The 14405-nt window shown below is 45.6% G+C and overlaps 1 protein-coding gene across 1 annotated transcript in view; it reads left to right on the top strand.

Moving 5' to 3' along the window:
- Positions 1-14405, top strand: part of LOC144797863 (vomeronasal type-2 receptor 26-like) — a 56592-nt gene that overhangs the window by 24304 nt on the left and 17883 nt on the right. Inside the window, exons 2-3 of the mRNA XM_078668664.1 lie at positions 6627-6882; positions 7025-7316. Coding sequence (XP_078524790.1) covers positions 6671-6882; positions 7025-7316 — 504 coding nt within the window. The 5' untranslated portion in view covers positions 6627-6670. The remainder of the gene's footprint in view (positions 1-6626; positions 6883-7024; positions 7317-14405) is intronic.

Here is a 14405-nt window from a genome sequence, read left to right as displayed (position 1 = left end):
TTGGTAAGCATCGTTAGCGATAAATATCGCTTAACTTTGGTAATATGCCCCAACGTCTGTTAACGTTCGATTCGAAGGAAATGAGGAAGTGTTGAAAAACATTGTCTGCGCCATCTTGCCTTTTTTGAAATGCCACACTTTTGTCGTGCACGGCAGCCATTTTAGATGTCTTGACCAGACCCACTCTCTGCACGCTGTCGATTCGTAGCATGGCTCCTCACCCTCGTAAGCATCTCCCCCAGGCACTGGTCACCACCGCTCTCTGTCTTATGCATGGGCAATAAACCTTCCCCCATCTGCGCTGCTCTTCCCTGAGAATCACACTCTGTGCCCGCCCGACACCTCCCTTTCGCCCTATTCACTACCGCACCCTCTGACACTCCTCTTCCTCTGTGTCCGAATGTCCAGGCCGGTCCTAGGCTATCAGCTAGCCCTGCAGATGTAGTTTATGGCCCCAGCTGTAAAGAATCACCCCTCTTCAAAGGAGTTATAGTAGATCAAGGCCCACACCCGATGTGATCCGTCACAGCACACGCGTTCCTACTATCTGAAAACCATCCTGTATTGTGATTGGGTAGGGGACCGAGCCTGAAGCGGAAGATTCCAGGAATGACTCTTTGTACATCAAAGTTTTTACAATTATGTGTCACATTAAAAATATATAGCACTCCAACAAAGTAGTAGGAATATAAAACTTTAATAACATATAAATATATACAACAAAACAAAAACAGTAAAAACATTTAAACAACGAAGAGACCGTGGCAATTTCTTTTTAATTATCCAATAGATTTATTGAAATTGACAGCACCAATAATGAAATATTCTTGTCAGTAGCGGTCTGTTGTGCGAATAGTTCCAAGGCAGCAGAACGCGCTGAAATCTAGATGGCACGAAAGTGATGTCTAGTAAGTTGCCGCCCAGCAAAAAACGGCGTGGGGCGCCGCGGGGGTGAGTGAGTCCAGTAGGCACCACAGCTATTCTTACCGGCATTGCAGAATTACTGCTGGGGACAATGCCTGTGCTGTAGCAGGGTCACAGCAGAAACAAAAAGGATTCTGTTGAAGATGTTGTTGGTTTTCAATTTGAAAACAGTTCTGGTGTCAACTGCTATGCTAATGTAGTGGTTAATGTTTTGTTTTCTCTAGAAAATGTAAAAGAGGGGGAGGCAGTCCAAAGTTCCGTTAAAAGGGCAAAGGAAAGGATCGGTGGTTTGAACTATCAGTCAAAAAGGGGAGGGGGTGCAATAATTTTTCCTACCGGGTCACACTGTGCTTTCACCGGAAGTAAGGTCTGCAGGATTGTAGTAATTCAAAGTGAGGCTGGCGCCAGCATGGGAGCGCCGACGTCCCGCGGATACAGTTTCGTCACTCCACGGGCGATCATGGCAGTCATTCCCCATCGGGGGTCGGAGACTCCCGCGGCTCCTCTAGAATCTTCAAGGTCGTGGAGGACTACGGTGGTGGAGTCAACCAGTGACCGGGCCATTTCTTTATGTTGGGCCCACTCTTGCCAGGTCGACCGCCATTTTGAGAGTTCGGCAGCTACCGGCGATCGCGGGGTCACATGAGCGGACGGGCTCCACCCTGCCGGGCGAGACGTTGCAGCATGGCCACAGTGGAAGAACCGTTATCTAGGTCGTTCCGAAACTGTGCAGCACTGTAGTTGTTAGGATGCCACCGCCTGGAGCGCTGAGGGTGCAGCTGGGAAGCCTCCACCTGGGGAGGCGGGAGAGGCCTGTTCGCACCGTCTCTCCCTCCCAGTGCACCCCACGGCGTCTCGCTTGAGATTTGTTATGGCCGGACCAGGCGATGAGGACGAGGGGGGGGTCGGAGGCATGTGCAAGACATCCCCCTCCAGTGTTGTCGCAGCCATTATAAAAGAAAGAAGTGTCCCGTCCGTCTTCGGGCCGGGCTTCCGGTGGATGTCGGCCGGACGCCCCTGGCTCTGGCCCCATGAACGGGTTTCTTGGTTTATTGGCTGCAGCCGGATCCCGTCGGCCTCGGCCCCCCGACCGTTGGTGGTCGGACCGGAAGAGCATGTGGCGGGACTACCTGCAACTCTCAAGGGCCACCGCGGCCGGACTGGGAGAGAGAGGGGAGGGTCGAGGAGACATTCCCCCCCCCTGCAACTGTTCAGCGTTGTAAAGGCAATCCCCTGGCCGGGTCCCGCTGGTCTCGGCCTCTCCTCCGGCTACACCCTACGTTAGGATCTCCTGGCCGAGGCGTGGCAGCAGGACCTGCCTTATATGGGCTGCTCCCGGCTGGGCGTAGCCGGAACCCTGCCCCACCTTGGAAGTTTCCAGAGTGGGGGTGGATGTTCTACTGACTTGCATTTTCCCTAGTCTATCGATTTTTTTGGCGTGGCAGGCGGTGGGACAGCGAGGGGTGATTTGGTTTCTCTTACTGTTTTTCTGGTCTCTCACCACTGGCATATTTTAACGTTTTCTTGTTTCTAGGACATTAATAGGTTTTATCATTACGTTATGTTATCGTTTCTTTGTTCGTTGTTTAATAAAAGTTCATGTTCATCAGTGGCCTACTGATTTTCGTTTTCCTATTTTTTTCTTTCCAGGTTGTTTCATGGTAAAGTTTCTGTTAACAGGATACAGTGATCACTTCGTTATTATTGCATATGTCCTTTTCACTAGGGGTGCTCTCTGGTCGGGCCAGATGACGTATCTCTAGTAAATGGTCCGGGTGAAAAAGGTGCATCAATCAGTGGGGAGTAGATAGGCATGACAGATTACAACGGGGGAGAACGGTCCGCATTACGTACCCTTTCACTACTTGCAAAGATTTTCCTACGTTTATTTGCAAACAGGGAATACCTCCAAAAAGAACTAATTCCCAAACAGTCAATGTTCGGACAATCAATCAATCAATGAGGAATGAAATAGGTACGACGTGTTAAAGGCTTGCGTTACCTACCCTTCACTATCTGCAAAGGGAGATAGAATATTCCTATTCTTCCTCGTTTGCAGGTAGAGAAGATCGTTAAGAGAATTAACTTCGAACAATTCAATGCTCGATTGAAACAATCAACAAGGGGTACTGTGAACACAAATGAACGCCGCTTATATACATACGCATTGCTATTTTCAACAGGTTGTTCCTAATGTTTCTATTTTAGCGAGGTCAAAAGAGATCCCATTAGTGGCCTACTGATTTTGCTCGATTCCTTTTGTTTTTTTACACGATTTTTCGCTATCTGCAAAGACTAAACAGAGTATTGCGACTCTGTGCTTGTTTGTAAATAGAGAATGAACCAAAGAGAACAATCAATCAAATGGAGAGAGAAGCAGGCACGACGGATTACAAAGGGGGAAAGGGCTGCGTTAACTACCCTTCACTATCTGCAAAGAGAGAGTACTCCTAATAGAAATGAGGGGTGGGGGGCAGCAATCAAAGCAGATCAGTGTGCATAAACATGAAAAAAAAAATTCTTACCACGTACTTGACATTCGACAGCTTATGATATTTGCTATTAAAAAACCATTGAAATTCACTGAAAAAACCATAGGTTATAGACCATATATAGTTAGGAATTAGCATTTACAAAACCTTGAAAATTCACTGAAAAAACCATAGGTTATAGACCATATATAGTTAGGAATTAGCATTTAAAAAACCTTATTTTACTCACACAAAACCATTGAAATTCCATATATAGTTAGTTGCACTAACTATATATTGCGCACCCGCAATCCACTGCTGATGATGTCACATATTACATCATTCATGACATGGTCAGTGACATCACTGATGACATCACTGATGACATCTCAAATGACATCACTGATGACATCTCACTTGACATCAATGATCACATCACTGATGATATCATTCATGTGACAATACAATGCATCTCCTCACATTTTAATATAACCTCTGTTTCACCCAGTGTTAAAAACAGAGTATAATTTTTGAAACCATTGACACACCAATACTAGTTACTACATACGTACTCACTGATTCCTACGTCTACACACACATTCACTCATTCACCCATACAATCATTCATACATACAATCACTCATGTTTACAACACAATCATATGCACTCATACACCTATACAGACACTCACACTCTGCCACTCATCCATGGAGTTACTCACACACCTAGTCAGTCCTGTAAAGAATCAATCACACTTCCATTTTCTACTCTATACAGTTAAACATAGAGCACCTTACGTTTTCAACCATATACTAACACATACTTACTCTCTTATACAATCATTGATACAAGTACACATTGATCTGTACAGAGTCACACACCTCCCATCCAGCCACACACACACTCAGTCTCCCATGCAAATACTTGGGCAATCAATCAATAACCCATATAGTTACTCATATAGCTACTGATCAACACATGCAGCAGTTTACAGAACAACAGACATAATGATGCACAAATTAAGACAGTTTAGTCACTAACCCATGCACTCAGTGAGACACATTTAATCACTCACTCATACATTCAGTCATGCACCTACTAAATCCTTCGTCCAGACACTTATACATCCACTCATTCTTCAATATGTAAGACATATTTTAACTTTACAGAAACATAGTCACTGGATGTTGTCATCAGTGATGTCATCAGTGATGTCATTTGAGATGTCATCAGTGATGTCATCAGTGATGTCACTGACCATGTCATGAATGATGTAATATGTGACATCATCAGCAGTGGATTGCGGGTGCGCAATATATAGTTAGTGCAACTAACTATATATGGAATTTCAATGGTTTTGTGTGAGTAAAATAAGGTTTTTTAAATGCTAATTCCTAACTATATATGGTCTATAACCTATGGTTTTTTCAGTGAATATATATATATATATATATATATATATATATATATATATATATATATATATATATATACATATATATATATTTGTTGTTTTTCTGCTGCCTAGATATTTGGTTTTAATTTTCATGTGAAGATTTAATGCCCAATTTAGACACTGGCGAATGGAGTACCATCCGTAAGGGTAGCAGTAAACATAAGCGCCGCCACCCTATGGATGGCAGTGCATCCTATTTAGAGATGACCTCCAGTCCTGTGGTCAATTCTGTCCATTGGAAGAAATCACTATAGAGTGGTTTTCATCAAGGTACAAATCATTTGGTGGACGGCCATCAAATACACTTTTAACATTTTATGTTTTTCTAAAACAAACTCCTAAAGTGGGTGTTTGTTATTGAAAAGCAATAAGCTATAGGCCCCCACGCCCTGGAAGATTTCTCACTGGGTGTGGTGGTCATTATTTTTTTACTGTCCCTCACCTCCAGATTTTCCCTGATGGTGACATACAGAAAAAAAACATTAGACCATACGCTTTAACCTCATGCGTGCGGCGCATTTTTCCGACGTACGCTGAGTTTTTTTTAAAAAAACGCGTTACATGACGAGCTCAGCTCGTCATGAGCGTACGAGAGGCATACCTCATGACGAGCTGAGCTCGTCATGAGCGTCGAAGGGGTTAAATAGAGTGGAAGGAGTGGTGACTTTACTGTAGCTCTAGCAGCCCCTACTCAGTCGCACCATTGGAGGTAGCTTTCTTTCGATGGAGCCAATGGGGTCTCTGTCAATGGAAAGCAGAGGTTCTTACCTCCCATCAACAGGGTAAGCAGACTATCAGGTTGGCGGACAGGGTACTCAGTCTTGTTTGCAATGGAGTACCCTATCCACCAAGCTCAAAATCACCCCTTACACTTCAAACCCACTTGACAGTCCATATCAAAGGGCTAGATATGTGGTGAAAGAGGAATTAAGCATGAAATTGCTATCAATTTGTTTAGTTTGTGACTTCTGTACTTTTTAAATGTGTACATGAGACGACCTGTTTTGGGCATTTCCGATCTCATAGGACTGGCATGGCTGGCGAGGTTTCACAAGACCAGTGCCATCTTGGATTTTCCAAATCAGACACCAACTTCTTCTTTTGCGGCATTTGAAGTATACCTTCACTTCAACAGCCCATCTAATACCAAGTAAAAGGAGGCTTGATAGAGTCACTCCGATTTCTAGATGTCAATGTTGGTAGCCTGTGTAGGTCAAGAACCACTGTAAATTGCCCCCATTGGTCTACCAAGCTGCAGCGCTGACGCCGCCATCAAATAAAGTAGGGTTTGTGGGAGGGTCTTCTCTGACAGAGTGTAAGACCTCCCTCTGTTTTTTAGATAAATATTTTTACTCTAGGCAGACTTACTCCTTGACAGGACCGGGAATGTGGAACCCTTTCACCATTAAATGACATTTATTGCCCTGGCTCATCTATCAGGAGAGATCTAAGAACTTTTTAAAGGAAACTTGGATTCCTCTGTGTGTTCAGATGATGGAACATATACTTATTGTATTTTATGTTTGCTGGCTTATAACTTTTTATTTATGTGTTTTGGTGTGCTTGATCATTGTATTGTTTTAAGAAGATATTTTAGAAAGTATTGCATTTTTGGGTATAATGTATAGAGCCAATCTAATTCATATCTCCATATGCAACATGTTGGTAAAAACCTTGTTAAAATCATGCCATCCGGGCTTGCTTACACAGGTGTTTTGGGTGTAGTAGATTTTGCATTGTCTCTTTGTTCAGTGTTTGCTTGGTGTTGTACACAGAGATCTAACCCTACTGGTTCTGCTGCAGCGGATATGCTTGGCACATGGCGTGGTGTTTGCCCAGCCTCTTCCTGCTCCTGCTCCCCATCCCCGCAGCTTTGACATCAATGCGAAGATGCCACCTGGACCAGCTGGGAGTGGGCGGGGCCTTCCAAGATGGAGACGTTATACTCGGAGGGATGTTCCCCATCCACTACAAGACATTGCTCCGCGAGATCTCTTTCACTGAGCCTCCACGAAGACCGACCTGTGAGACGTAAGCAAGATGGTTCCTTGAACAAACTCACTGCAAACACCAGTATAATCTTGTCTGCAGTTTGAATAAGATTTTTATTGAATTTAAAAAAAAAATTCCTATTAAATAATCATTATATGTATTCTCTTTTGACATCCCATAGTTTCAGCTTCCGGGCCTACCGCTGGGTCCTCTCCATGCTCTTCACCATAGACGAACTCAACAGCAACCTCGCTATATTGCCCAACCTCACTCTAGGATTTGGCATCATTGACTCCTGCAATGCAGTGCTAGGGGCACTGGAGGGCATCACACGTCTGACCACAGGGAAAGAGAATGTCATCCCAAACTACTCCTACCAGGAATCTCCTAGGTTACTGGCCATCTTAGGAGATGCTGGCATGATGCAGACAGTTGCTATGGCCCAGCACCTTGGAATCTACAGGATACCTCAGGTAGGATGGATGGTTAGAGGCCACGGATTTAGAACTGTCTACTCACTCGCTGGCCTCTGTATGGGCACAGGCGTCTTCTGAAATGACTTTCACTTGCAATGGCCAAAATTGTTGTACTACTGTCGTGAAAAAGAACTTTGTTTAGGAAGGGATACCTGAAAGAGATGACTGAAGTGAACAGGAGATTCGGTAATTTGGGATATTTTGTAACAGTGAGTAGGTGGCATTCTTGGGCCAAAACAGGGGTGTTTGGCAGGTTCATCTATGCCTTGCTGCCTAAATACATGGGCATTATTCATCAAAAAAGTTGTCAAAGTACAAGCAGAAATTTACATCTATGCCAGACATTACTTTTACAAAGTTTTTGTACTCCCAAACATTAACAAATGTATAGTAGGTATCAGTTGCAAAGCACACTTCTTAGAATGGTGTATAACGTTTTGTAAAGGCTGGTATTGCCCCTGAGTGGTGAAGTACTCCATAGCATAGAACTTCACATTGCAGCCCATTTTTATAAGGAGAAACCCTTTTCCCTGTTTAGAAAACACTTCCCCCTACACCCTAGCAAGTCTTTCATCCTTCAGAGAAAGTAAATCATTGACTATTTCTAGGGGGAAAAGGGTCTGGAGATGAGTTTAGAAATACACAGAAATGTACATGCTTGTGGGCATTCCCAAGCTTCCAAGGCAAACCATTCCTTGGCTGGCCAATCCCTTGAGTCGGATTTACTATTGTGGATTTCTCTACACTAGTAAATCATACACCTTTTGTGAATTCTTGGCAGGTGTAAAAAGGTAACTTACCTTTATGATCAGATTTACCTTTGGGAATAGGGTGCATATGCTTTATTGTCTGAGAAACTCACCGAGGGAAGCAGTCTTTTGCATTCTTGTAGGATGTATCAGTCCTCCTGTCTCCTGCCACAAGGCTGGAAGACCCCCTACCTTCTCATGACCGGACCCAGTTACCGGACTACATTTCCCAGCAGCCCGGGAGGTGGGCCAGATGGGAAACCCTTCTATCGTGCCTCCGGGAGAAGGATATAGTGTGCTTGCGGCTCCCACATCGCATGAAGGCTGACGGCGGCGCCCGGGCCAAGCTCGGTCCAAAGGCAGGCTCCTCCATGCCCATCAGAGCCCAGAGGAGGCTGGGCTCAACCACCCCTCTTTCGCCAGACCACTAGCTTAAGGTACTGTACCCCCCTGTCCCTGCGCTGCCTGCTGTCCCTGTGCTGCCTGCTGTCCCTGCCCTGCCTGATGTCCCTGCACACCTGCTGTCCCTATCCCTGCGCTGTCTGCAGTCCCTGCACTGCCCACTGCCCCTGCGCCGCCTGCACTAGAATCACTACCAGGACCACTAATAGAGGCTGCAGCACGATCTCGCAGTGGGCGCGCACAGCAGGAATGCTGCCAACACCCCACTGGTTTTCCAGCACCCAGCCACAGGACCCCTGGCCCTCATGCCACCCGAAGGTACATCGCCAAGGAACTCCTGGACCTGGACCACGGACGTCAAAACATCTGTGTCTCCTCCTCCTGACAATCCACCAAGGTACCATTCCCCTGACACTGACACTTCTCCTGCGACACAACCTACAAACGATCCTGCCCACAAGACCAAGAACACTCAACAACCGCTCCATTGATCATGCTCAACGCCCGCTCACTGTGCAAACATGCCACGGAAATCTGGGATACCATCACCACCCTCTCCATGGATGTTGCCTTCATCACCGAAACGTGTCTTAAACCCTCCTCAAACCCCCACATCATCATCACCACCACCACACCTAAAGGCTACAAGATGATACACTGTGACCATACAAGCAAGCAAGGCTGAGGTATTGCCATCATATTAAAAAAAAGAAATCAGATGCACCATCAACAATGATGACTCAACACCTTTCATGGAATACCTCAACTTTCTACTACAAACTGATGCTAAGACCATGATAAGAGGCATCCTTGCCTACAAACCTCCAGGAACATCATTCTTATACGCCATCCCCAACCTCTTTGCCCCCCTAGCAATCGACTCACACCACTACGTCTTACTCAGTGACCTCAACTTCCACATAGAAGACCCCAACTCTATCGCCCTCCAGGAGAACCTGAACAAAATTGGCCTCACCGAACTGGTCACCTAACCATGCCAAGTCAGACACACACTTGAACCCATCTCTACGTCAGTGACAGAATCAAATTCAACCACACCACAGAACTCACCTGGGCTGACCATGCCATTGTACACTACACAACACAGACACCCAGCACACCATTACCAGACATCAGACCTCCTCCCACTGCAGCTGGAGCAAGGTCACTGAAATTCAGTGGTTATAGATCCTCACAACCTCCCAACCTGAGGCCTCAACAGACATCAAACAGGCCATCCGGAACTTTGCTACCTAGATCACCAACAGAGTCGCCCCCGCTGAAACCTAAAGAAATTTCTCGAGAAAGCCATCAACCAGCAGCTCACCAAATTCTGAGAACAAAACCATATACTGGACACCTCTCAATAAGAATTTTGTGCCAACCACATCACTGAGATCGCGCTGATTGCTGCAGCAGATTTCATCAGAACACTCCTCGACTGTGGAGAAATGGGGGCCCAGATCCTCCTCGACCTCTTTGCAGCGTTCAACGCAGTCTCCCACAAAATCCTCATCAATAGACTCTACCACATAGACATACAGCCTAACGCACTCAGGTGGATCACCTCCTTCCTTTCCAGGATGCTCACAGAACATCCACCTTCCTCCCTTCACCTCTGCACCCAAAGACATCACATGCAGAGTACCACAGGATCATCCCTCAGCCCCACCCTGTTCAATTTCTACATGACACTCTTGCAGATGTCGTGAGATCCCACGACTCAACATATTCTCCTACACATACGACACTCAACTGATCCTCTCACTCACCAAGGACCCCGCCAACACAAAAAACAACTTTTGCAACGCCATGACCAATATGCCAAATGGATGCAGGACAACTACCTCCAACTCAACTTTGACAAAACTGAAGTACTGATCATCGGGAAGAACACCCCAGCATGGGACCACAGCTTGGGGCCTGCAGAACTCAGACCCACACTGGCCGACCACGCACAGCAACCTCGGCATTATCCTTGACAGCCAACTGACCATGAAATGACAAGTTAACATAGTCGCCTCCTCCTGCTTCCACACTCTTTGCATGCTCCGCACAATCTTCAGATGGATCCGAACGAACGCCAGAAAAACCGTCACTCAGTCCCTTGTCACCAGCCGCCTTGACTACAGCAATGCCCACTACGCCAGTATCTTCATTCAGTTCCTCACAAGACTCCAGACCATACAGAACACTGCAGTCAGACTCATCCTGGACCTCCCCAAAAGAACTCACATCATCCCCCCACCTGAGAGACCACCACTGGCTCCCCATCCAGAAAAGATGTCAGTTCAAGATCCTCATTCACGCCTACAAAGCCTTTTACCTCAACCATTGACTGAACTTCCACCAACCTGCTGGATACCTACACTCCTTTTCACTCGCCCTCACACACACCACCTGCATCTGCCACAGCCACAGCAGCGGACGCCAAGACCTGGAATGACCTCCAACTCCATATGGGCCCCTCACTGGCAGACTTCAGAAAGAGACTCAAGACCTGGCTCTTCGACAGAAACACAGGGCCCAGATACCCTAGGGGTGACAGAGTTGCGCTTTACATATGCTGATTGATTGAAAGAGGCATTTGACTGAAGACGTAAGGTTGGCATTCTCCACCTTCGTTTAGGAAATCACAAAACTTGAAGAAATACCCTTCTTCCACACATGAAGTTCTCCAGTAATGAGGGACAGCTAAAGAGACGAACAGCCATGATACAGAAGAACTAGCAATAAATGAGTACAGCAAATATAACAGATGTCTTCATGAATAGCGTCAATTTAGGCCAAGGATGAGAGAGCACGAGAGTAAACTAGAGAGCAACATGCAGAACCTTGAGGATTGAAGCAAAACAAGATTAATGGTTGAACCTTCCCGATGGAAGCAATAGATATCAAAACCTAAAGAACTTTAAATATAGTAGAACTACAGACCACACACTCAGATATTGTAATTGGGTAACACAAAAACAAAATGCCTAGAACTATTCAGCACATAATAGCACGAAAGGAACATATGCTTTAGTATGTTGAATTGGTGAAAATGGACCATCAGACTGGGAACTTTGAAAAAATAGGACTATCCATGGCACTGTTTGTTTTTAAACAAGCCTAATAAACTAGTCTGTAATTAGTTGTTGATCTAACACATCACTTCTGAAGTCACTCTGCCAACTTTATACTTGTTAGGCAGTATCTTCCACTGGTAGCTAGGTTTGCACCATTTAAAGATCTTTAAATAATTAATATATACATATGCAGTAATAACATTGTACAGACAAAATACAACGTAACCACAAAATCACTTGATTAATGTATTACAAACAAATGATTACTTACTTTAACCCCTTCCACACTCATGACGAGCTGGGCTCATCATGAGGTAGCCCAGCTCGTCATGTAAAGTGCGGTTTGAAAAATCTCAGCATGCGAGCGGAATTCCGCCCGCACGCATGCGATTAAAAAATGTGTTGTATAAACCAAATAATACTAGGAAAAAACCAACATAAAACTCACTGTAATTAATTATGACGCGTGGTGATAACCAAATTTCTATTCTGAAACCTACATGTTTAATAACAAATAGAAAGTGACAGTCATCATGTTTCAACCTGATCTTGTAGTGTTATCTTCTCCTTGAATGATTTAGACTCTATATTGAACGTTCTTGAATTCCAGAATAATTTTTTTTATTTTTATACTTGAGGACTCAATATGTGTTATTCCATTCCTAAATCATCCCAATAGCAACAGATAGTTGTGACTGATCGGATCACTGACAGAATATCGACAGTCACAATATCGAGATGCCAAAATATCGAGGTAAAAATATCGACTTCCTATCTTCAAACAGGTAAGTACAAAAATATCAACTCCGAAATATCGAGTGTAAAAAATATAGACTGTCAAAATATCGAATTTTTAAAATGTCTTAAAAGTAAATTAAAAGTAATATAATAATAAATAAAAACATTTTTTTTTTATTAAGTAATAAAACAAGCACAGTCAGTAAGTTACATTCAGCTTGGGTCAGTTACAGCACCAGGAATACATCCGAAATGTATACATTTTTCACATTTATAGCAACAAGAAAAACATTTTAGTCTATGTCTTCTGAGCTGGTCCGTGTGGCATGAGGAGGCTCACATATGTTGCCCCTAAAGGCATTCCAGCTTGACCATACCTCTCCCCATTTGCGAGGGCATCCTCTTGCTGTAAATACAGTCTTTTCTTGCAGCATGCACCAATCCATGTCACTTTGCCAGTCTGTAAGTTTCGGTGGATTAGGGGCTCCCCACAGTCTAGCAATGTTTCTCTTTGCCACCATCTGCCCAAGTGTCACCCAGATTTTCCCCTTTGGAGGCAGGTCCGTGGGCTCCCAAATGTTCAGGAGACATCTCTTAGCCTCTAAACGGATCTCTACTTCCCATACCTCCTGCATACACTGCAGCACTCGTCTCCAGTATCTTTTCACCTTTGGACAGTCCCACAGTATATGGAAGAAGGTGCCTGTCCCTCCGCATCCCCTCCTGCAGAGCCCTTCTCCTCCCCTCCCCATAGCTCGTAGCCTAGTACATGAGATATACACTCTATGTAAAATTTTCAGTTGGATTAATCGCAATCGGGCCGAAATCGCCACTTCCCTAGGGGAGGCAAGAGCATACATCCATTCTTCCTCGTCTATCTCTAGCCCGTCAGCGACCCATTTCTCTTTTAGGGGAAGGAGCGTGTCGGGGGGGGTTATTGATTAGCTTTTTGTAAGTGAGAGAGATGGCGTGGTCTGGAATGTGTCCATCAAGTAATCTGTCTTCGAGTGGGGAGGTCTGAGGCAGTGTAGTCTCTGCTGGAATGTTCGCCTGCAGGGAATTTCGCACTTGCAAGTACCTAAAGTGTTCGGTCTGGGCTAGGTCGTATGTGTCCTGCAAGTGGGCAAACGTGTGGATTCCTTTAGGGCCCCAAATGTCTCTGATTTGTGAGATTCCTATCAGGTCCCAGTAACGGAACCCCTTTGTGTGCCCCAAGTTGCCAAGTTTTTCAGAGGCCCATAGTGGAGTTGACATAGTAAGGACACCCGACCACCCTCGTTTCCGCTGAGCAGTGTGCCATATCTGTACTGAGTGTTTAGTCGGTCCCGTGAGTTGGTGTTTAGCCGGTTTGGAGTAGAGTGCGATCTCATAATTCCCCCAAGGAAGTAGCCATCTGTCCATCCCGTACCCGGGGTCGTTCCCGTCACTGTATGTACCTTGGTTGATCGCTGAGAGGTGAGCGGCCCAATAATAGTTGCGGATGTCAGGGAGGGCGATTCCACCGTCGTACCACCCCAGTGTGAGTTTGCGCAACGCGATTCTAGGCGTCCCTGCCCATAGGAGGTCACGCTGCGCCGCTTCAACTGCTGCAAAATAAGTGTTGGGTACTAGGTCTGGATAGTTCTGTAATGCGTAGAGAAATCTAGGCAGCGCCATCATTTTAAATAGAGCTGTTCTGCCCAGCAACGACAATGGGAGTTGCCGCCAGGATTTAACGTCACGTTGGAGCAGTTTCAGAGGTGGCAGTAGATTTATTTCGTACAGTAGAGTCTTGTCCGTGGAGACAAAGACTCCTAGATATCTGAAGCCGTCCTCCACCCTTGTTAAGGGACAAGTAGCGGGGAGTCTCGGGGGGGACCCTGTGAAGTACGTATAGGAGGGATTTGCTCCAGTTGATCCGGAAACCGGAGTTTCGTCCGAAGCCCGTGAAGATATCAAGGGCCGCCACGATAGATCTACGCGGTCTGGAGAGGTACAGAAGGATATCGTCGGCGCGTAGCGAGATCTTGTCCTCCCATCCCTCCGTCCATGCTATCCCTTTGAGGTAGACGTCCTGCCTTATCCAGGCCGCGAGCGGCTCGAGGGAAAGCGGGAATAGGAGGGGAGAGAGAGGGCAGCCCTGTCTAGTC

The sequence above is a fragment of the Lissotriton helveticus genome, chromosome 12 (assembly GCF_964261635.1).
Source record: "Lissotriton helveticus chromosome 12, aLisHel1.1, whole genome shotgun sequence".
NCBI lineage: Eukaryota > Metazoa > Chordata > Amphibia > Caudata > Salamandridae > Lissotriton > Lissotriton helveticus.
Note: the sequence above shows the minus strand (reverse complement) of the source record. Positions and strands in the feature narration are given on the sequence as shown.